The sequence below is a fragment of the Bubalus kerabau genome, chromosome 11 (genome assembly GCF_029407905.1).
Source record: "Bubalus kerabau isolate K-KA32 ecotype Philippines breed swamp buffalo chromosome 11, PCC_UOA_SB_1v2, whole genome shotgun sequence".
In the NCBI taxonomy this organism is placed as follows: domain Eukaryota; kingdom Metazoa; phylum Chordata; class Mammalia; order Artiodactyla; family Bovidae; genus Bubalus; species Bubalus kerabau.
In genome coordinates, this window is record NC_073634.1 from 65,657,522 (window position 1) to 65,680,980 (window position 23,459).

General features: G+C 43.8%; 1 protein-coding gene and 2 long non-coding RNA genes across 3 annotated transcripts in view; 1 reads left to right on the top strand and 2 right to left on the bottom strand.

Moving 5' to 3' along the window:
• LOC129623241 (uncharacterized) overlaps window positions 1-15,017 on the bottom strand; it is a 164,091-nt gene extending 149,074 nt beyond the window's left edge. Inside the window, exon 1 of the long non-coding RNA XR_008700422.1 lies at window positions 14,309-15,017. This is a non-coding gene — a long non-coding RNA (uncharacterized LOC129623241). The remainder of the gene's footprint in view (window positions 1-14,308) is intronic.
• On the top strand, window positions 13,687-21,987 carry LGALSL (galectin like). Its single transcript, XM_055540460.1, has 5 exons — window positions 13,687-14,198; window positions 14,925-14,996; window positions 15,142-15,230; window positions 16,448-16,625; window positions 18,979-21,987. Exons 1-5 carry the CDS (start codon window positions 14,163-14,165, stop codon window positions 19,120-19,122), a joined length of 519 nt encoding a protein of 172 aa, XP_055396435.1. The 5' UTR covers window positions 13,687-14,162; the 3' UTR covers window positions 19,123-21,987.
• The window catches only part of LOC129623239 (uncharacterized), a 37,068-nt gene continuing 29,032 nt past the window's right edge, over window positions 15,424-23,459 (bottom strand). The window contains exons 3-4 of the long non-coding RNA XR_008700421.1: window positions 16,634-16,742; window positions 15,424-15,582 (exon numbers count right to left, since the gene is read on the bottom strand). This is a non-coding gene — a long non-coding RNA (uncharacterized LOC129623239). The remainder of the gene's footprint in view (window positions 15,583-16,633; window positions 16,743-23,459) is intronic.

Genomic DNA, 23,459 nt, shown 5'->3' on the forward strand with positions numbered 1-23,459 from the left:
CTTACTTATCAAGACATTGTTACAGCCATTTGGAATGTGTTTTTATATACAAATAAAGATAGTGAGGGGTTAAACCAGAATTTCTCTACTGTTTTTAAAGAGGGGATTTCCCCAAACTTCAGAAAAAGAATGTGAAACAAGTTAATCCCACTGGAGTGAAAAGTCTTAAGGATAATGACTTCTATTGCTTGGACTCTTACAGACAAAAAGAGAATGATAAATAGGGAGAAACGTGTAGTCTACATCATCCAAAATAAAACAGTCAGCCTTGGATTCCTTCCTTACCCTAAGCCAGTCTGCAGAATTAAGAAATCTAATTATGTAATGTGGGAAATGATTTCTAAATATCTTTAAAAGATTATTTGTTGTCGTTCAGCCACTAAGTCATGTCTGACTCTCTTCCATCCAATGAACTCTAGCACTCCAGGCTCCTCTGTCTTCCACTATCTCTCAGAGTTGGCTCAAATTCACATCCATTGAGTCGGTGATGCTACTTAATCACTTCATCCTCTGTCACCCCCTTCTCCTCCTGCCTTCAATATTTCCCAGCATCAGGGTCTTTTCCAGTGAGTCAGCTCTTTGTATCAGGTGGTCAAAGTATTGGAACTTCAGCTTCAGTCCTTCCAGTGAATATTCAGGGTTGATTTCCTTTAGGATTGGCTGATTTGATCTCCTTGCTGTCCAAGAGACTCTCAAATGTCTTCCCCAGCACCTCAGTTCAAAAGCATCGGTTCTTTGGCACTCAGCCTTCTTTATGGTCCAACTCTCACATCTGTACATGACTACTGGAAAAACCATAGCTTTGAACATATGGATCTTTGCTAGCAAAGTGATGTCTCTGTTTTTCAATACACTGTCTAGGTTTGTCATAGCTTTTTTTCTAAGGGGCTAGCATCTTTTAATTTCATGGTTGCAGTCATGAAATCACCATCCGCAGTGATTTTGGAGCCCAAGTAAATAGAATCTGTCACTGTTTCCACTTTTTTCCCATCTATTTGCCATGAAGTGATGGGACCAGATGCCATGATGTTCGTTTTTTGAATATTGAGCCAGCTTTTTCACTCTCCTCTTTCACCCTAATTAAGAGGCTTTTTTTTTTTTTTTAAGTTCTTCTTTGCTTTCTTCCATTAGAGTGGTATCATCTGGTTATCTGAGGTTGTTGATATTTCTCCTGGCAATCTTGATTCCAGTCTGCGAGTCATCCAGCCCAGCATTTTGCATGATGTTACTCTGCATATAAGTTAAAAGTGTGTATGTATAATTCTAAAAACAGTGATGGAAAAAAAAAAAGTGTTTTGCTGCCACTGAGTTCTCTCTTTCCTCTCCTCTTCTGGCGAAGTCCACACATTTCCCCCCGAGGAGTAGTCTGGGCTTCTTTGACCTCCCCTCCTGCCCTCCTGGTTCTTCACAGTGCTGGACTTTCTTCAGACCCCCAGCACAGTGCCTGGACCCACCCTGCTCACACCTGTTAAATCCTCTCCTTCTTTATGTTCTTCCCAAGGTGCCATCTGCTTTTCCCTCAGGCCCATACCTAACTAACACTTCACTCCTGTGGCTGGCAGAATACAGAACTGGTTGGCCTTGCCCTGTATTTTATAGCCTTTCTTCCCCCTACTCAATTTTCTTGCCCTAAACTCCAAAGGGACCCTTCCTTTTCCAGGCCAACATGAGAATTTCAGCACAGGCTACTTTGTACTGGAATTCAAATCCAGTCATTACCCCTCAGCATCTAGTCTGGATTCTTAGATGTTTACAGGTAGGATTTAATATTCAAATGAAATAGGCAACCCCAAATTATCACTCTTTGGATACTGTTTTTAGGAAATGCAACAGTAGCAGGCAAACACACATACACGTACACACTACCTTAAAAAGAATTAAATAACAACAGTACTGTCATTGTATTTTTAGTAGGCTATCGTCAACCCTTTCTGTGAAGTGATAGCTAAGACAGCATAGCTGAATAGTCCAGAATGCTAATTCTGGAGCCATACTGCTTAGGTCAGATATCAGCTCTGCTACCCGATCTAGTTTGGCAAATGAACTAATTTCTCCATGCCTCAGTTTTGTCATCTGTAAAATGGGGCTAATGAAAGGGCCTATCTCCTAGGGTTGTTGCAAGGGTTAAAGAAGCTAATATTTGAGCAGACCCAGAGGTGTATTTCAAGGGAGAACTTGCTGCCAAGAAGCAGCGAGGATAGGAAGCAGACAGGCTCCAGCTCTCAGCAACTCCAGTGTGCCTCAGCCACACAGCTGCCTCGCCCAAGGCTGTGCCCTTCCTGGGGGTAGCCCACATTTGGTGACTGAGTGAGGTGGAGGTAAAAGGCAGGCCATTCCAGTCCCACACAGGACACTCTGACAGGCAGCACATGCCTGGCAACACACCTCCCCTGGCTTCCTGAGCCTGTAGTACAGTTTGACTTCTTGAGGGTTTCTTGGCCTCCTCTTCAAAGGTGTTAATCCCTAACGAGCATCTTACACACCAAACTCTGTCTCCAGTATTGCTTCCAAAGAACTCAACCCAAGACAGCATTTGTCAAGTTTTTAGAGAGATACCTGGAGTGTAGTGAACATTCTGTGCTGTCCTAAGTCGCTTCAGTCATGTTCAACGCTGTGCGACCCTATGAACTGTGGCCCCCCAAGCTCTTCTGTCCATGGGGATTCTCCAGGCGAGAATACTGGAGTGGGTTACCATGCTCTCCTCTAGGGGATCTTCCCCACCTAGGGATTGAACCTGTGTCTCTTACATCTCCTGCATTGGCAGGAAGGTTCTTTACTATTAGCACCATTTGGGAACATTCTGTAAGCACTAATTAAATAAAATTAAATAAGTAATAGGGAAAAGCAGCACCTTCATTGCTCATTCCTCTTACAGAAGATGTTATAATTAATGTTCAATATCAGGTTACTTTAAAGAGCCTGAGAGCCTATCTCATCAGAATGAAGAAACAATAATACTGCTACTAAAGCTACTGACATTGCTATGCATGTGCTTTGGGATTTTTTTTCACTATTATCTTTTCTGCCCTTGGTCTCACCAATTCAACTTTTCATTGCTTACAAGTGTACTTTCTGACAATTATTACTTAGGTTCAACAATTTAATGTTTAGGTTGCTTCATGTTTAAGTTGAGTTTATGTGTAACCCATGGCATCTAGAATCAAGACTTCTCAGGGATGGGAAGGATCTCTCAGGGCATGTCTTTATATGTCAGTCCAAAGAGGATTGTTCTCAGGCTGTGCAACAGAGGGAAATGAGTAGACTCTGGCCTTGGGACCCTGGAGGGGTCCCTATAAGTGCGAGGTTTATTTTTTTAATTATTTACTTATTTGTTTTTGGCTGCACTGGATATTTGTTGCTGCACACAGGCTTTCTCTAGTTGTGGTGAGTGGGGGCTACTCATTGCAGCGGCTTCTCTGGAGGAGCACAGGCTCTCTAGGTGCACAGGCTTCAGTATGTTGTGACACAGGGGCCCATGAGCCCTAGAGCACGCAGGCTCCAGTAGTGGCGATGCATGGGCTTTAGCTGCTCAAGGCATGTGGAGTCTCCCCAGGTCAGGGATTGAAGGGATGTCCCCTGCATTGGCAGGCGGATTATTATCCACTGCACCACCAGCAAAGTCCAGTTCTGAGGTTTTACTTCATCTGCAGATCTGCAGCTGTGCATTATTCAGTAATTCATTTACTCATACATTCAATCAATAAATCTTTGCTCCCAGTTTCACTTCACTTCAAGAAGAAGAAAGACAAGAATCTGCTCTCAAGGCTCGTACCCTCTGATGTGGAAAAGCCACACCAGGTAATAAACAAGACAATTAAAGATGAAGGGAGAATGTGGATGCAGTGCAAGAGCCCTGGCTGGAGCCTATGTTAGGAACTGTCTCTCATGGAAGGTGATATTTGAGTGAAGAATTTAAGAATAAGAAACCCAAAGAAGTGCCTGGGGAAGCACGCTCCCCCAAGAGCAAGTGAAAAGACCCGGAGGAATGAGAGTGCTTGACTGCTGGGAAAACTTGAGGAAGGCCAGTTTGGGCTGAAAAGCAGTGAGCAGGGGGAGGAATATGGCCCCCAAGTAAAGGTGGAGAGAGAGGGCCAGCTCCCACAGTGCCTTAAAAGCCATGGAAAGGAATTAGGGTTTCATCCTAAATACCATGAGAACTCACCAGGTGATTTTAAGGAGAGTCAGTGGTACATGATTTATGTTTTTAAAAGACCATACTGATAACATGAACTCAGCTTGGAAGACAGACCTGAATTACAGTTTACAAAAGATGTGGCTACTCTCAGATTCTTGGATGATGCCCTATTTTAGCACTGTGCAGTAATTTCTAAGGGCTTTGGGGTGAACTGTGACTGTTTTATGAGCTGCTATCAGGGCACTGAGAATAAAACCACACTGTAGATGAAAACCAACACTAGACCTCAAGAAACACGCATCCTGCCCGTACTCAGAAAGTCTACCCATCCTCTCTTCTCACTGAGCTCGTTCCTTGTTATTTCTAACTATAGAATATCACCTGACATTGGATAGTTTGTATAAATCAGCTAAAGCAACCCTTAGTTATAGCTTCTCTAGAATAACTGTCAGCTGTATCACTTTATGAAATGGGATGACACTTCTGCCCGGTCCTGGCTACAGCATCAGTCTGTCAACAGAGACTAAAAGAGAAGCCTTCTGAAAGACAAGAACTCCTGCCTTCCAGAGAAGGGCATTTTGTAAATGCAACGTGCTTGTCTGTTTTTGATTTTCTCTTTCAGGCTGGGTGAGAGTGTACTCACTGAAGACAGGCTGTGGAGGAGGGGCCTGCCCAGGAGGAGAGTCCAGATCCAATGGGAAGAGAGGGGTGGAGCCTGGAAACAGCAAGGAAGTGGAGGAGCCTGGCGGGGGAGGAGCTGGGATTACTGGGGAAAGTGCCCAGGAGACTAATGTGCAAAGTGGGCATTACTGGCCAGGAATAGAGTTTTGTGAAGGAAGATTCTGAACCAGTCTCAAGGAGGACATCTGTTAGCAGAGAAAATATCAAAGGATAGAAATTTAATATGTGTATCTCTGCCTCAGTCATCTGAAAAAAAAGAATATGAGGTTCTCTTCTGTTGATGGCGTTTTCACTGGCATTTAAATCAATGGACTCAAAAACAACCAGTTAGCTAGTTTGCTTCCTATCCTGAAGTTACTTCCATCTATTCCTGATATTAAAATGAGGACTGGCTTTTAAGAAAGGCTGAAATTTTCCCTCCTTCCCCACTCCACCTGGCCTTACACACACACACACACTCACACACACACCTCACATACCAAGTAAGTAAGTAAGTGTTAGTTGCTCAGTTGTGTCCGACTCTTTGCGGCCCTATGGACTATAACCTTCCAGGATCTTCTCTCCATGGAATTCTCCCGGCAAGATACTGGAGTGAGTTGCCATTCCTTTCTCCAGGGATCTTCCTGACCTAGGGATTGAACCCAGGTCTCTTGCATTGCAGGCAGATTCTTTACATCTGAGCCACCAGGGGAGCCCCATTTTTTATACACACACACACCACATACCAAGCAACCATGAAAAGTCACACCTAACTCCAATGCCTCCTGAATTTATATGATGTGTGATATGCTCAGTCGCTCAGTTGTGTCCTACTCTTTGCAACCCCATGGACTGCAGCCTGCCAGGCTCCTCTTTCCATGGGATTTTTCAGGCAAGAATAGTGGAGTGGGTTGCCATTTCCTTCTCCAGTGGATCTTCCAGACACAGGGAACGAACATGTGTCTCCTACATCTCCAAGCATTAGCAGGCAGATTCTTTACCCCTGGATCACCTGGGAAGACCCCTAAATTTACGAATTCCAATTAATTCTTACGTTCAAGAGCAACACTGAGCCAGCCATGGCCAAGGTTGTGAATGAATGAAATGTGATGAGTTTAATCACTGTAGATTACCAATTTGAACTTCTGCAATTTAAAATATTTTCGTCAACTCTTCAATTAATCTTTCTCTATGGGATAAATTAATCATTTGAACAATTTCAGGCCTAAAAATCAACACGTTACCAGCTAAACTTAGATAGAAAATGTGTTATCTGATTGGAAGTGGAATGAAACCAGCCTCTGAATTCAAAACACTTTATTTTTATTTTCTGGGCTATGCTGCCATGTTGGCAAGAGAGCTCTCAGACCCATTCTGGATACTGTCAGATGGAATAGGCTTTATGCAGGGAGGGGTCTACAGTATGAGGAAGGAGAGATGCCCTAAAGAGACTCATATGGAAAAGAAGGGCAAATATTTTAAGTATGTGTATGGTTGTTTGGGGCTTTTTTAAGGAAGTAAAAAATGATCCTAATTACAACTAAAACAGAGCCCAGCTCAATAAAGGATTGTTGAACAAATAAAGGAAGCCTGTTTCCTCTGAATCTCTTTGGTTAGTCAAATTTGGATGCCAAGTTTAAATTCCCAGGTCCCTCCTGGCTGGTGGTTTGTTCAGAAGCTGCCTGTGTTAATCCTACCTCTGTGCAGTTCACCTTTTAAGAAGTCTAGAAATCTGTGTCACCCAAACATGTTTCCTCTAAAAATCAAATGACCACCTGGCAGCCTGCCTCTGGAGTTTTCCTGTGCCCATTAGTCAGGATTTCCAGCGGACTGCTAAATCTGAACCTTCATCTGCTTCCACGCAGCCAAGCAAGTTTCCATGAAACTACCAGAGCAAGAAACCCTTTATGCCACTTGATGACAAGAAAATAAAATCACAGAGGCAATAAAAAGGAGGACTATAAACCAGCAGAGGAAAACAGAAACCTCATGCATAAAGTGAAATGAGGCCTGGGGCTCCGTCACGTAGTCCGGTCACATTCCTTATTGGTACAAGGCTGGCTGCGCACAGATCCGACTCTTGGAATTACTTAGAGGGAAGGCTGGAGAGAGGGGCACACAAACACAGCCTTGGCTCTCCATACCCACACAAAGCCTGTGCCTTAAAATACCTTTCATTCATGCTGCCAGATGCACAGGCTGGAAGCAGCGTTCTTTTCTGTTTCCCAGCAGAATGCTTTTTGCTTCTGTTACCTTTCAGCAAAGACTCCTGTTGCCTTTCACAGGAGTGAGCCCACTCGGGACCTGTGCGCTCCCAAGGTGTCTCAGACATGATAAAGGGCCCACAGTGCCATCCCTGGAGTAGGAAGCAGGGCATAGCTTTGAAGCCCTGAATTCCTCCTGGGAAATGGGCTCATTATTACCCTCTTCAGCCTGGAGGTTTTCTGAAATCAATCCTTCCTGCGCTAAATAATTAAAATGCAAGCAGGAGTCTGGTTCTAGTTTCCTCATAAATAAACTGAAAATAATGAAATGCTGGAAACTGGCACTGATTGCCAAATTTTATGCTTGTCCCCTAATTACACTGGTACAACACAAATTTGTGTGTGTGTCCAAAATAATTATTTGAAAACCATGACCAGAGTTCCTAGAATAATTAAGAACTTTAATTATGTATTGAAATACAGAAAAAGAGCTGATAAATGTTTGCCCTCCTACCTAACTAGGTAAACGAAAGAATGCTGAGTTTGTATATTTTCTGCCTAAGTGATTATTTATCCTGAGCAGAGACTGGCCTGACTAAAACAATTACGGAGCGTTGAAAGCCTGACCAGCCTGTAAAACAGTGCATTATCTTATTCCTCAAAGTGGGCTGCAACCACCCTCTGGGGTCTGGGACAGGCAGGGAATCCGGCCACGAGATGAACAGGTAAACATTTAGATGCCTCAGTTTTGCTGTATTTATGAGTGGGAGCACATCATGTTTATATCAAAAATAAACATGGTGATATTATGGAACAGATTGCAAAAGTCACACAAATTTCTCAATATTACAGACATTTTGAGCTGGCAGCTACATTCATAGGGGTCTTCACAGGTCCTCCTTCATCGTAGAGGTTCTTTGCGCAACCATTTAAAGTACTCCCATAATATCAGGAAGCAATGACTTGTCAAATAAAAAGGCAAATGTTTCTGATGTACAAGTTTCTACTCTAGATCAGACTGGATAGATTATATATATATATTGCTTAGTCGTCTCAGGTGTGTCCAACTGTGAGACCCTGTGGACTGTAGCCCACCAGGCTTCTCTCTCCATGGGATTCTCCAGGCAAGAATACTGGAGTGGGTTGCCATGTCCTTCTCCAGGGGATCTTCTCAACCCAGGGATCAAACCCAGGTCTCCCACATTGCAGGCAGATTCTTTACCACTGAGCCACCAGGGAAGCCCATATATATATATATATATATATACATACACACACACACATATATACATATTGGAGAAGGAAATGGCAACCCACTTCAGTTAGACATGACTGAAGTGACTTAATATACGCACATATAGGAGTAAAAGGAATCTTAAAGAAAAAATATGTATTTCTGCTTTATTGACTATACCGAAGCCTTTGACTGTGAGGATTACCACAAACTGTGGAAAATTCTGAAAGAGATGGGAATACCAGACCACCTGACCTGCCTCTTTAGAAACCTGTATGCAGGTCAGGAAGCAACAGTTAGAACTGGACATGGAACAACAGACTGGTTCCAAATAGGAAAAGGAGTACGTCAAGGCTGTACATTGTCACCCTGCTTATAACTTATATACAGAGTACACATCATGAGAAATGCTGGGCTGGAGGAAGCACAGGCTGGAATCAAGATTGCTGGGAGAAATACCAATAACCTCAGATATGCAGATGACACCACCCTTATGGCAGAAAGTGAAGAGGAACTAAAAAGCCTCTTGATGAAAGTGAAAGAGGAGAGTGAAAAAGTTGGCTTAAAGATCAACATTCAGAAAACGAAGATCATGGCATCTGGTCCCATCACTTCATGGCAAACCGATGGGGAAATAGTGGAAACAGTGGCTGACTTTATGTTTTGGGGCTCCAAAATCACTGCAGATGGTGACTGCAGCCATGAAATTAAAAGATGCTTACTCCTTAGAAGGAAAGTTATGACCAACCTAGATAGCATATTCAAAAGCAGAGACATTACTTTGTCAACAAAGGTCTGTCTAGTCAAGGCTATGGTTTTTCCAGTGGTCATGTATGGATGTGAGAGTTGGACTATAAAGAAAGCTGAGCGCTGAAGAATTGATGCTTTTGAACTGTGGTGTTGGAGAAGGCTCTTGCAAGGAGATGCAACCAGTCCATCCTAAAGGAGATCAGTCCTGGCTGTTCATTGGAAGGACTGATGTTAAAGCTGAAACTCCAATATTTTGGCCACCTGATTCAAAGAGCTGATTCATCTGAAAAGACCCTGATGCTGGGAAAGATTGAGGGCAGGAGGAGAAGGGGACGACAGAGGATGAAATGGTTGGATGGCATCACCGATTCAATGGACATGGGTTTGGGTGGACTCTGGGAGTTGGTGATGGACAGGGAGGCCTGGCATGCTGCGGTTCATGGGGTCGCAAAGAGTCGGACACGACTGAGAGACTGAACTGAACTGAAAGCACCTTTTAGATAACTGGTTCTCAACTGGAGGCAAGTTTGCCCTATCCCACTCGGGGACATTTTACATCTGTCAGTGCTGGGGGAGTTTCTGATTGTCACCATTTGGTGGTGGTGCAGGTAGCACTACTGGCCTCTACCCCCGACTGGAAAGAATTTCTCAGCCTAAAATGTCAATAGGGTTGAGGATGAGAAACCCTGCTGCTGCTGATGCATATACATACACGCAGATAGGAAATGAGTGGTCTGAAGGTCAAAGTCAGCCACGTGTAGAGAAAGAAGGCACATATCCACCTGGACCACAGCAGGAGACAGAATCAGCCTCTGAGAATTGGGGTTCAGCTGGTTTAGAATTTGAACCATGAAAACAGCTGTAGTGCAGTCTCTGCAGACTCGCTTTGGGGGGAATGTGGAAGGGGCTGCTGTACATGTGGTCAGAGATATGCCAGCCCCTCTAGAAAGCTGCGGTAATCCTCCCAATGGGAGTGACTCCCCCAACTTGTTACTTGGGCTGTAGATCTAAGGCCTTATTATCTTATCTCCTGCATTCTACATAGGTTCCCAGAATGACCTGTGAGCTCCTGCAGGACAACATCTATGCATTTTCAAATATCTCTTCTTGGTGCACGGTATCACAGCACCTAGCCTTGCTCATAATATGGTTGCTGAACTGACGTCAATGCTATATTCTTCCCCCAGTATTAGAAATTCTACATGCCTGCATTTGAAAAAAAAAAAAAAACATATTAAACAGGAAGGAAAGAAAGACACTTCCCCTCTACTATTTCCATCTGGGAAGACCATTTAGCAAAGTCTGTCTTCAAAGAGCCGTGCATACTTCTTCTTTGATGCTAATCATGTTTGACTGCCTCCCCCACACACCTTAGCCTTTTTATTAGTCTCCAGCAGTAGTGAAGTTCACTCTTGCATTTCATAAAAGGGTCACAGTCTTGGTTAATGTTTTTTAGACACAAATGCCCATAATCAAAGCCCAGAGCAAAGTTTGCCTGTCTTTCTTTGTACAACTCTTTAAAAACTCAAGCTCTATATTTCATTTATTTGCTAATGAATTTCCCTGTAAGGGATGGTTTGACTCTGCTCAGCTTTAATTATAACAACAATAACAAAAAATTCATTTAGGCTTTCTGCTTGCTCTCCATGTTCAAACCTATTCTATAGAATGATTGAGAAGGAACAAAGCATTTTTGGAATAAAAGCAATTTTCCAGAATAAAGTGTTCTGGGCAGGCTCAGTATCTTCCTGTTTTTTACACTCTTAAAACATAAGAAATGTAAGACCTCATCTCAAGCAATCCAAGTATCTTCAACTCCACTTACAATGTAAATCAAAGCATTATTCTTCACCCTACAAACTACTTATTGAAAGATTCAACCCAAGATTATTTTCATTCAAAAGCACCTACCCTCAAACCATTTACATTTAGATGGTATTTACACAGCTTTTCAGGAACCAGAAGAACTTTTTAAGAGCTAAGGAGGAATGGTGAATGAGCCCAACCTCTTAATTTTGCAGTGAGGTAACTGAGGCTTAGAAGTCGATTTGAACTCTCCCAACTACCTAATAACAACGGCTAGCTCTTATCAAGGGCCCACAGCTTCTCATATCTTCAGCACTTCTACCGTGTCTGAGCCACCACGATATCTTGCTCGGATTGGTGCAGGAGCCTCCTAAGTCCTGCTTATACTCTGCTTAGGTCAACAAAAAAGTCCTCACTGAGGTTCCTTAAAAAACTAAAAGTAGAGTTACCATATGATCCAGCAATCCCACTCCTGGGCAAGTATCTGGAAAAGACGAAAACTCTATTCCGAAAAGATACGTGTACCCCAGTGTTCATAGCAGCACTATTTACAATGGCCAAGACATGGAAGCAACCTAAATATCCATCAACAAATGAATGAATAAAGAAGATGCATTATGTATATACAATGGAATATTGCTCAGTCACTCAGTCATGTCTAACTCTTTTCAACCCCATGAATGGCAGCCCACCAGGCTCCTCTATCCCATTGAACTGCCCTGGTAAGAATACTGGAGTGGGTTGCTTTCCTCCTCCAGGGGATTGTTCCAACCCAGGGATTGAACCTGGGTCTCCTGCATCTCCTGCATTGGCAGGTGAATTCTTTACCACTGAACCACCTTGGAAACCCACAATGGAATATTACTCAGCCATAAAAAGAATGAAATAATGCCATTTGCAGCAACATGGATGGACCTAGAGATTATCATAGTAAGTGAAGTAAGTCAGAGAGAGACAAATATCATGTGATATCACTTATATGTGGACTATAACAAAAGCTACAAACAAACATTTGTATTTACATATTTACAAAACAGAAACAGACATAGAAAATGAACTTATGGGTACCAAAGGAGAAAGGGGTGGAGAAGGATAAATTAGTAGTTTGACTTAACAGATACACAGTACTATATATAAAATAGATAAACATCAAGGTCCTACTTATAGCACAGGGAACTATATTCAATAATGTGTAATAACCTAAAAGGGAAAAGAATCTGAAAAAGAATAGATAGATAGCTGAATCACTTTGCCATATATTTGAAACTAACAAATATGATATAATCAATTATATTTCCATTCTTAAAATGATTTTAAAATAATAATAAAATAGAACTACAAAAAGAATCCCCACAAATTCCCCAGTGCCTGATACATGGCAGGCCTTCAGGATGTTTGTGAATTTGTAAAGTGCTTACTATATGCCAGGTACTAATCTAACGAAGGTATGGGAACCAATTACCTAATCTTTCCAATAACACAAGGTAAGTGCTATTATCATCACTGCTGTCATCTTGGATTCACAGATGAAGAAATTGGGGCACAGAGAAGTTTAGTAACTTGCCCAAGATCACCCAGCTAGTTAATCATAGAGCCAGGATTTGAACCTAGGGCACAGGCTCTTTAACTACCACAATGTCCCTCTTAGCTTAGCTAATGATGAAAAAAAACGTCAATGAGTCTTCCCTACACCAAGCTCTCAGAAGTTGAAATATATCAAAGTGCGCTTAAAAAACAATTGTTTCCTATGACTGCCTAACATTTTAAAATAATCAATAAGGTGTGATTTTGAACTAAGACTGGTAAACAAGAGCAAAAGTGTGAGTCACAACTGTGTTGCACTTCAGTCTCGAGTTCAGAGCACACAAAGGGTATGACTGTGGCTTACAGTCATGTGCAGGTAATTCTCCCTACTCAACTGAGATTACCATGATTAGCTCTGGTCCATAAAGGGAAAGCTAAGACACAAAAGCCTCAGTGATGTTCCAGGCCACACAGTCAGCAACCATGGCAGGAAAGGAGTCTCTGAGGGCCCCTCTGAGGTCACACATGTTCTCTGATTATTAAGTATAAAACACCAGGGTGATGCACACAATGGAATGTTTAAGCCAAGATGTCACCGAATACAGAGTATGTTGATACAGCTTTATCTGAGAAGTTACATAATCGTCCTAATGTGGAAACACCATAAAGGAATTTGTGACTTGGAATGAGGAGAAGTGCATTCCCTGGGAATCACTCCTCAAAGCGTATAGGGAGATGTTCAGTGAGAAACCCACTCCCCTAGATTGAGCAGGTGACTTGTAAAAAACAAACAAAACAGCCCAATGAAGGCTTTCTGAGGGCAGGCACTGTGCCCAGTTCAATTTAATGAGACTTAACCAGACCCCTGGCTGAAAACAGTCTCCAGGGACCCCATCTTTTCGCAGGGCGGGGAGGTCTATTCTATATTCAGTCTCCTGTTATATAAAAGTCCCTACTCTGAGTCCTCTCTGCCTCTTGCTTTTAGGTCAAATATTTATTTATGAAAGCCCAGAGGCCTTTCATTATCTTTATACCCTGGAAGGTTCGAAATGAATCTTTTCTCGCACTTCGTTGAAATTCTTTGAAAGAAATCTCGAGCTCTGGAATCCACCTCCACCTCCAATCGTCCCTGGATCTCGGCCTCCACTGTCCCACCTGCCCCCAGGCGCAGCCAGAGAAGGAAGGGGGTGGCCGGAGGGGAGGGGCGGGGATGTCACAAGCACCTGTCACCTGGCAGGCCCCGGCCTCACTTCCTCACCCCCGGCCCCACCCACCCTGCCGCAAGAGAGGACCGACCAGGCGCCCGCCCCCTCGCACGCCCCGACACTGGCAGGCCAGTCCCTCCCGCCCCAGCCTCCTGCCGCCGTCCAATGGCCGAGGGGCAGGGCAAGCTGAGCAAGCCGCGGCAGCCCAGCCGGGTCTCCGCCCTGTTCCCGGTTCCCGAACCGGGCCCCGGCGGCCTTTAAATGCCGCCCTAGGCCGACACGGCGCGGCCTTCGCCACCTTTTTCCTCGGGCGGCGGCAGCGGCACCCCGACGAAGAAAGCAGCTTAGACTCTGCAGCTCCGTCCCGGCCGCGGCGGCTACCTCCGACCTCCGGGCCCGCGCCGCCTCCTCCGCCTCCCCCTACTCCTCCCCTTCCCCCTCCCCCGGGTCCCGCTGGCCCGGTCGGCGCCGGGCCCCTGGGCGTGCGCGCGCGCGTACCCGCGCGTGTGTGCGCGCCCCAGCCAGCCTCGGACCCGCGCCTCCGCCCGGCGCAGGACCGCCCCGGGATCCCAGCCCGCGCCTCGCGTCCCACGTCCCCCGCCGCCCGGCCGCCAGCCGCGCGCCCCGCCGCGCCGCGCGAGAAGATGGCGGGGTCGGTGGCCGACAGCGATGCAGTGGTGGTGAGTGCGGGCGAGGCGCCCCCTTCCCGCGGCCCGCACGGCCCCGCCGCTGGCTCCCGCCTGGCGGAGGCCCAGCCCCGCGCCCCCGGCGGGAGAAGGCGCTCCAGTACCTGGTTAGAGGGAGCCGGCTATGCGCGACCGAAGTGGGGGGAGGGCTGGAGGGGTGCCCCGTGGGAGGACCGCTGGCTGAGTGGAGGTGTTGGGGGCGGCCTGCGCGTGGGGGTGAGCTACAGCCCACTCCGCGCCGTGCAGCCACCGGCCAGGTGTGAGTGTGCGCGTGTGTGAGTGTGTCCGGCGCGCGCGCCCCGTGTCCGCTCCCCCCTCCACGACATCCCGGGGATTCCCCCTTGGAAATGGGTCCTAGCCTGGGGCTCGCGGGAGAAGTTGAGCCGGGCTGCTGCACTCCAGCCACGTCCTGGAGGACAGGCCTTGGCGACAGGTTGGAGAGGAGCCTGCCTTCCTCCGGAGCGGGGCTCTGGTTCCCCAGTGGGCCTCGACCTTCATTTTGATCTAGATCTGAAGGGTCTGGGGAGCATCAGAGGCTTAGCTACCTGATAGAAAGGACGGGTTTGGTTCCGGGGTTTTCTGCGGGTATTCGGTGTACTGAGCCTATGTTGTGGGGAGGGTTGCTGGATTCCTCCAGATTTGTATAGGTTCTTCCCCGCTCCCGCTAACACCCACCTCCGAAAGCCTTTGGAAAGCCAATCTGTGTGCTTCTATTTTTAGAAACTAGATGATGGGCATTTAAACAACTCCTTGGGCTCTCCAGTTCAAGCCGACGTGTACTTCCCACGACTGGTAAATGATTTTGTTCCCTCTTCGGTGTCTGCCTGTACCCTCTTGTTTCTAACTGCATTTTCAAATGGGTCAAGTCCTAAGGAACTGAGGGCTTGGCTCTTCTCTAACAGGCTGTGAACTTTGCTTCTGCTCTCATCCTCTACAGATCGTGCCATTTTGTGGGCACATTAAAGGTGGCATGAGACCAGGCAAGAAGGTGTTAGTAATGGGCATTGTAGACCTCAACCCAGAAAGGTAAGACAGATTCCTTGTCTCCTATGATGCTGTCAAAAATCTTGGCTTTCTCTGCCCACCCAAGCCAAATGAAAAATACAGAGACAGAGTTTGGAGAAAATAAAAGGGTGGCTTTACTCAGCCAGAGGAGGGGAAAGCAGGCTAGATCCTCAAGAACTGTGTGCCTCTCCCATGAGGAATTGGGAGGGGGGGGTGATTATATAGATGAGGGGGTCAGTGATGAGGAACAAACGTGTGAAGGTCTTGTATTCTTCTTCCTTTTGGATCATTTCAAAAACAGTCATAGACTAGCCATCAGGTAGCCCAATAGTTGGGTCCATTGTCTTGCATGAATTGTACTGTGGCCTCCTTTCTGTAATGCAAAAAGAAAGGAAAAGAACTGTGAGGGGTCGTCTGCAAAGAGAGTGCTGTAAAGGTGAGCCCCAGACAGAATGTGATCAGCATACCAGGTTAGTCTTGATTACCTACTACAGATCAGGAACAGTTAAAGTGAAAAAAAGAGCTCAGAAAAGGGCAAGAGAAAAAACAAAACAACTTTTTCCTCTTTTTTCACTACAACACTTATACCTATCCAGCAGTTACGAGGTCCTGCTCACTCTTGTTGTGGCTTTCTGCTGCTCTTCCAACCCCTGTGGCCAGTGTTACTCGTTGCAAGTGCCAAGAAAGTACTCTGTTCCCATGAAAAGAATGTGTATGAATCTCAGCAGCCATTTCTCTAGACAGCTATTTATATCAGAGATTATAAATATAGACCCACATCATTTTCTCTTTGACCCTTAGGGAGGCCAAAGGACTTTTTTTTTTTTTTTTATGTTTTTCAAACACAGTGCTTGGAGTAAGAACTATCAATATAAATGAGAACCAAACTACAAGATATTGTTTCCCTTGGTCAGTTTCCCCTGGCTGTTTTTGAGTCTTCTGAAATGGGTTGAAACACAGATGTGTGGGTAGTTTGGGGTATCTGAAATGTCCACAGTTAGTTACTTTCATCTCTATCAAAGTTTTCTCCAGGGCCACCTCCTGTGGGTAACAAAATAAACTAGTTTGATTGTAATCCTACTTATCCATGGTCTATCACACCCCAACCCCTGCCCTGTGGAGAGTGGTGGCCCGCTAAAAGCTGACAAATCCAGAGAGGAAGAAGGAAATGGGAGCCTGGGTCTTTGTTAAGTGTTATTTTGCTCAACTGTGAATAAATGAGATTATTTTCTTTTAAGCTTTGCAATCAGCTTGACCTGTGGTGATTCAGAAGATCCTCCTGCCGACGTGGCAATTGAACTCAAAGCAGTGTTCACAGACCGACAGCTACTCAGAAATTCTTGTATATCTGGGGAAAGGGGTGAAGAACAGTCAGCGATCCCTTACTTCCCATTCATCCCAGACCAGCCATTCAGGGTGAGTACCTCGAGTGCTTCAGCTCCAGCCATTGGCAGGTTGGTGATATTCTCATCTAAGATGTGCCAAGAGTGCTTTAAGCGGCCAGAATTTTTGCATGTCCAGGAAATTTGTCACCTGATGGTGAAAAAAAGAAAAATGATCAAAAGAGCTCTGTTTGCTGATATGAATTAAGTCAGCAGTAGCTCTTGGTTCTGTTTAGCCAATACATGTAAATAAGCCCATATTTACATGTCTAGATTGTTAAGAATAAATACTTCTCTGTGTAGTATTCAGTATAGTACTAGGCATTTAATAGATAATTGTCCTAAGCTAACTATTTAATAAATATTAATAAATACCTAGAATTTCTTTATTTTTTTCAACCTTTAAGTAGTACCAGACCATATCAGTTATACCTTTTTTAAGACTAGAGCGATTATTATTTTATTTTCTCTTGTTCCCTTTGCTAATGAGGACTAGCAGTGCTGTTGCTCCCCTGGTGGCTCAGATGGTAAAGACTCTGCCTGCAGTGCAGAAGACCCAGGTTCCCTAGGTGGGGAAGATCCTCTGGAGGAGAGCATGGCAACCCACTCCAGCATTCTTGCCTGGAGAATTCCATGGACAGAGGAACCTGGCAGGCTACAGTCCATAGGGTCATAAAGAGTCAGACATGACTGAGTGACTAATGCTGGGTTAAGTGGCCTCAGTCTACTTCATTGTCACAGGCTGTGTGGCTGATAGATTCCTTCCCTTGGGCTGGAATGAGTATAGATTTGCTCCCCACTATCTGTCAGGCAGTAAGCACAGCCCAAATTTCCATTCCCATCAAATAGCACGAGCTGTACCTTCCTCTATGAAGGACATTGCCAAGTAAAAGATGCAAGTCAGTAATGTGTTAGAAAAGAATTTACTGACCTGTCGGACCTGGTGATGAAATGTCTGCGTTATACTTTGTTGTGCTTAGTTGCTTCAGTCCTGTCTGATTCTTTCCAACCCTATAGACTGTAGCCCAGCAGGCTCCTCTGTCCATGGATTCTCCAGGCGAGAATACTAGAGTGGATTGCCATGCCTTCCTCCAGGGGATCTTCCCCACCCAGGGATCAAATCCGTGTCTTTTACATCTCCTGCATGGGCAGATGAGTTCTGTACTGCTAAGCTACAGGGGAAGCCCTATACTTTGTTAACATACATCATAATAATGACAACTTGGTTAAGAGCTCCCTGTTTCATATATACCTAACAAACCAGAACTACCCTTAACCTGTTGCTCCTCATCTAGAAATGTACGAAGGCCTTATGAATAAGTCATAATTTTTCTTCCCATCTTGCAGTCTTGCGGGGAAAGAAGAATCTATGACATTCACATCAGTGATAGAAGAGAGACTAATTGCCCTTCTAGCATAGCCTGGGGAAGGTACCCCTACCCTTCTCTAGAATGATAATGACCCTGAGGCTCCCCTGAACTGTGACAGTTTCTTAATGGTGACTCTTAATGCAGAGCTCATGAGTGTGAGTAACCAAAGCTTCTGCCCAGTGGAATAACGCTCCCCAACAACAAAATTGAGGTGGAATCAGCCCTTCTTGGTGATATAATTTTAGTAATAATATGCATTAAATGTGACTAATATCACATATGGAATCTCTCCTTACATGATGAATACAAATGCTTTTAATAAATACATAGTGCAAAACCAGTGATTAAACTCTATGGTGACTTCCTTAAGTTAGAAAAAAGAGGGAGAAAAAGCTTTTACCATATGGAATCAGTATTTTTGTTTGGCTTAACAAAGCCTTGTTAATTACACATCCTTGGTCCAATGGTAATTACTGTGTATCCTTCTCTGCTTAGTGTTTATCTTGTTTGAGTGTCCAAACTGTTATTACATGCTCCTAATGGTTACCTGCTCTGCCTTGTGAGGGGCTTCTCTGAAGGTGGGATAGAATTGTTCAGGGGATGAGGATGGAGGCATTAAATACCATATAGATGAATCTATACCACTTTATATCACTTTCTGGCATGCAATGAGAAGGGAGAAATAGTAAGGCAATTTTACATCCTTCAAGGACATTGAATAGTGTAGAGCAGTGCCTCCCAAAGTGTGTCCCTCATTCCAGCAACACCAGCATCATCTTGGAACTTGGTGGAAAAGCACATTCTTAGACCTTACCCTTGACTTACTAAATGGAAAATTTGAGGGGGGAGGTGGAGCCCAGCAGTCTGTTCTATAGCCTTCTGTCTGATTCCAGTGCACTCTAGAGTTTGAGAACTACTGAGGATGTTGCCTTTCTCTAAAATGAGGTATTTGTTCATTTTTCCCAGCAGAGTTCATTGAAATTATGAACTGAGGGTTTTATTTTGTTTTTTTTCCAGGTGGAAATCCTTTGTGAGCACCCACGTTTTAGAGTGTTTGTGGATGGACACCAACTTTTTGATTTTTACCACCGCATTCAAACGTTATCTGCAATCGACACCATAAAGATCAACGGAGACCTCCAGATCACTAAGCTTGGCTGATGTTTAAACCATGTCTGTTTCAAAGAGCATCAGGTGCCACAACTGCCTGACTGTTGATCTGGAAGAAGTGTCCTGGCAAGGTCTAAAGACTTAAAAAGAAAACAAAAAGGCAGACTTCACTGTCTCTTCTTTCTGTGCAGTTTAAACCCAAAATGACTTCAACGGTGGTTTGCCCTTAGGAAGCTATCGGAACTAAGACACCGAGCCATTATTCCCAGAACAAAGTAATACATTTATGCTGGATTTTATTCAGACTAAACTGAGATGGATTTGTGACTATTTGTGATTTGGTAATAAGTTATTCATCTTTTCACAGCAAGGTGATATTTAGAACAAAAGTGCTAAAGACTTAAAACAACAACAACAAAGACGGTACACAGAAATCAACTCATTTCTGCACTGAAGTGGAATTGTGTAGCACAACCAACATTTTAGTCAGGGTATTTAACATAGAATGTAGGTTGTTCGAGGGTTTTTTTGTGTTTTTTTTTTTCTTTTTGCACAGCATAATGTTAACTCAGATTTTTTTAAGCTTTCTTGTAGTTATTTATTTCTACTCAGTGTATATGTTAGAGATGATTAATGTCTCAAGAACAGCTTGTTATGAACTTTTGAATGTACAATTATCTTAGGTCTGAGTGGGGAAATTACCTATTACAGTCATGAGAAAGGTGAGTTTCTACCTTAAAGAGTTGAGTCTTATCCTCCTACCCCTAAACTTAGGATCTCTTGATATAAATTGCTGTAAGTGCTTTGGGAAAACTTTGCAACAGTTCAGCAAGACTGCTTTTCAAGTTATTGATTATTTAAAACTCTACTTACATTGCTTTTTCTCCATACTGTGAAATTAGCACAGTATTACCTTCCTTAAGACTAATTAACTACTTTTCACTGGATCTACATAATAGCTCATCAAGTTGTTATTAAGCTAGTCGAAAACACATTAAGAGGTGATTGCATCGATAGTTTTAAAAATGGACTATTATATACATTTTTAAAGGTATAGTGTGAAAATGATTTGGGAATGCAATGGAAAGCAGAAGCAAATGGCCCCAAATAACTTACTTGGAAATAATTTATATCAACTTAAGCTGTTAGCTCATTGTATCACTTTTATTATGTGACCCTCACCAATCCCTAAGCAATGCCTTTGGAGCTTCAGAGTAGAAGATGCTTCCCTACTGTGTGGGCTCTGCTAAGATAGTATGATAAAAAAAGATCCAACCTAGGAAATGATCCAGTTAGTTTATCTGAAAAGTTAACTCCCAGGACTGTAGGTCTTTGAGTCCAGCCAATAGTGTGAACACTTCAGTGAAGCTCTGGGAGTTTCCCTGTTCTTGTGGAACTGATGAGACAGCAGGGAGTCTCCAGGAAAAGCCTGCAGTGATGCACACGTCACTGCAAGGCAAGGGATGGTTGGAGTCCTGGGTGCTGGATTCCATAAACTGCATCGGCCTTGGAGAGAAGGACCCTTGGCATTGCTCTGGTCAGCTAGTTTAGGGGGGTAAGGGGGTGCTGGGGTGGGGGTGTATTTATATATAATTTAGGTTTTATTTGTACAGCGTCTTGTTATGACACGTCCTTGTCCTGCTTTGCTTTTGAGTTTTTTTACACAACATGCAGAGGCACTGAAGTGGCCACATCATTTTCACGTGTCAAGAATGTAGACAGTGTTTCAGTACCAAAGTTTAAGAAAAAGCAAAATAAAATTGTGAATTTTTTTTATAGGTGATATATTTAGATTCTCCTCAGCTTTGAAACTGTTTAGCACAGTTCCATTGTGTTATGTAAGAAGATGCTTTACCCAACAAGACTGGCTGAGCATTGAAAAGCTTTATGTCCCAGCTGACTTAACCAGCCATATTCAGCCAGGAGGGCTGTGCTCCGGCTCCGGGTATCTTGAAGCCCGTGACTAACCTTGTGCAGCCACTAGATTTTGTCAGGTGTTTGTAGAGAGACCTAGAGGGCACCCTGAAATATATTGGTACGGGTTTTGCTCTCGTTGTGGTAGAAGACCCCCCCCACACACACAACAGGAGTTTTTTCTTTGAGTGGGCATCCATTCCCGCTCACTGCATAATTCAGCAGAAACTAGAGGAGTTGGGCATGTAACTGTTGGAACTGACCCTGTTCTCTCTACCTATCAGCTAACTGGTTAGCAGCCAAGCCCTTAGGCAGCTTAGTGTAAAGATACACTGTTAACCCTTCATTGTTCTGTGGGGTCAGTGAGAACCTCTTGGTTAAGCTTATTGAAATTTATCTGAATGATGTGATGGTTTGATTCAGGTATAATTAAGTTAGCAGGGGGCTAGTCCAGCTGTATTAATCATTAGCTGTAAACTGGAAACTGTTCATATCTTCTCATCAGCATGTGAGGTCTAAGGTGGGAATTCAGGATGAAAAGTGCAATTTTAAGCTTCACAGGAAAGCATTTGGGTGTGTAAGGTGTTATTTCTGACCAGAGCCCTAATTCTGCAATATGACCAAAACCAAGGAACATAAATAACAATCAGGCTCTGGGGGAATAATAGGCAGGCTTTAGACAATCTGTTCATTTCTGCATCAAAATTGGAGTGAATGTATGTATCTATTTAAAAGTTAATAGAAGTGACTTCTACTTTCTGGGCTATCCCAGAATTGTCTTAATTTTTTAAAAAATTTGAAACCCCATTTCAAATCATGCCAACCTTAGTTCAAAACCTCCAAAGGGATCATTCTTAGAATTGTTGATGATTTGTTAAAATGGCAAATCCTTTCATTTGTATTAAAAAGAAAATATCCAAAAAGAGGGAGGGAGCCCTTTTGCCTTGAGAGAAACACCCTTGGCATTTTACAGCTACATTATTAATGTAGAAATAATGTTCCTATGATGACATATTTTCAAAGAAACACTTTCTTATTTACTGCGTGGTGTAAAATGTTGCTAAATGTGTTTTAGCGTTATGATGTCACTGCTGAAAGTTATTTGCACTATAATAAAGGAATTTTCTACAAAATGGTTTCCAATTTATAAGGTGCTAAATTTGGTACCAGGTGTGATGTACTTGGGCTTCCCGGGTAGCTCAGTGGTAAAGAATCCTGCCAATGCAGGAGACACAGGAGACTCAGATTCAATCCCTGGGTCAGGAAGATCCCCTGGAAAAGGAATTGGCAACCTACTCCAGTATTGTTGCTTGAAAAATCCCATGGGCAGAGGAGCCTGGCAGGCTACAGTCCATGGGGTTGCAGAGAGTTGGACGGGACTAAGCACACGGGACGTGATGTGCTTAGCGTGGACCATCTGGTAGCACAACCCTCCCGCCCTCACACACTCACTCCAAGACCACTTGTTTATGTGTTACCGACATCAATGAACTAATCAAGGGAAAGTGTCTGAGAGGGCCTCAGAGACCTAGTGAATTGTGTGTGTAATGGGTTATTTTAAAATACAATTTGCACATTTTTCTTGATGTGCAGTTTTATGAATTTTAATACATGAATGGATTCATATAACAATCACCTCAAACAGGATACAGAATTGTTCCATCAACCCCAAAACCACCTTGTGCTACCACTTTATGGTTAAATGTGACCCCCACTCCCAGGCCTAATCAGGCAACAACTGACCCATTCCACCTGCCTATAGTTTTGCCTTTTCCTGAATGTCATATAAAGAGAATCATGTAATCCTTTAGGATTGGTTTCTTGCATAATGCATTTGAGGTTCATATTGTGTGTATTAAGGTTTTCCTTTTTATTGCTGAGTAGTATTCCATTGTATGGATGGACCAGGTTCTTGATTCATTCACCTGTTAAGGATGTAGTGGGTTCTTAATAAATTATTAATATAATCTTATTACCACAGTGTATATACAAAAGCCTAACAGAAGCAGAAGATATTAAGAAGAGGTGGCAAGAATACACAGAATAACTGTAAAAAAAAGATCTTCACAACGAAGATAATCACGACGGTGTGATCACTGACCTAGAGCCAGACATCCTGGAATGTGAAGTCAAGTGGGCCTTAGAAAGCATCACTACGAACAAAGCTAGTGGAGGTGATGGAATTCCAGTTGAGCTATTTCAAATCTTGAAAGATAATGCTGTGAAAGTGCTGCACTCACTATGCCAGCAAATTTGGAAAACTCAACAGTGGCCACAGGACTGGAAAAGGTCAGTTTTCATTCCAATCCCAAAGAAAGGCAATGCCAGAGAATGCTCAAAGTACCACACAATTGCACTCATCTCACACGCTAGTAAAGTAATGCTCAAAATTCTCCAAGCCAGGCTTCAGCAATACGTGAACCGTGAACTTCCTGATGTTGAAGCTGGTTTTAGAAAAGGCAGAGGAACCAGAG

Coding starts and splice junctions, on each gene's coding strand:
- LGALSL (XM_055540460.1), top strand. CDS start 14,163: ATGGCGGGGTCGGTGGCCGACAGCGATGCAGTGGTG. Junction 14,997..15,141: donor ACGTGTACTTCCCACGACTG/GTAAATGATTTT, acceptor CATCCTCTACAG/ATCGTGCCATTTTGTGGGCA. Junction 16,626..18,978: donor TCCCAGACCAGCCATTCAGG/GTGAGTACCTCG, acceptor TTTTTTTTCCAG/GTGGAAATCCTTTGTGAGCA.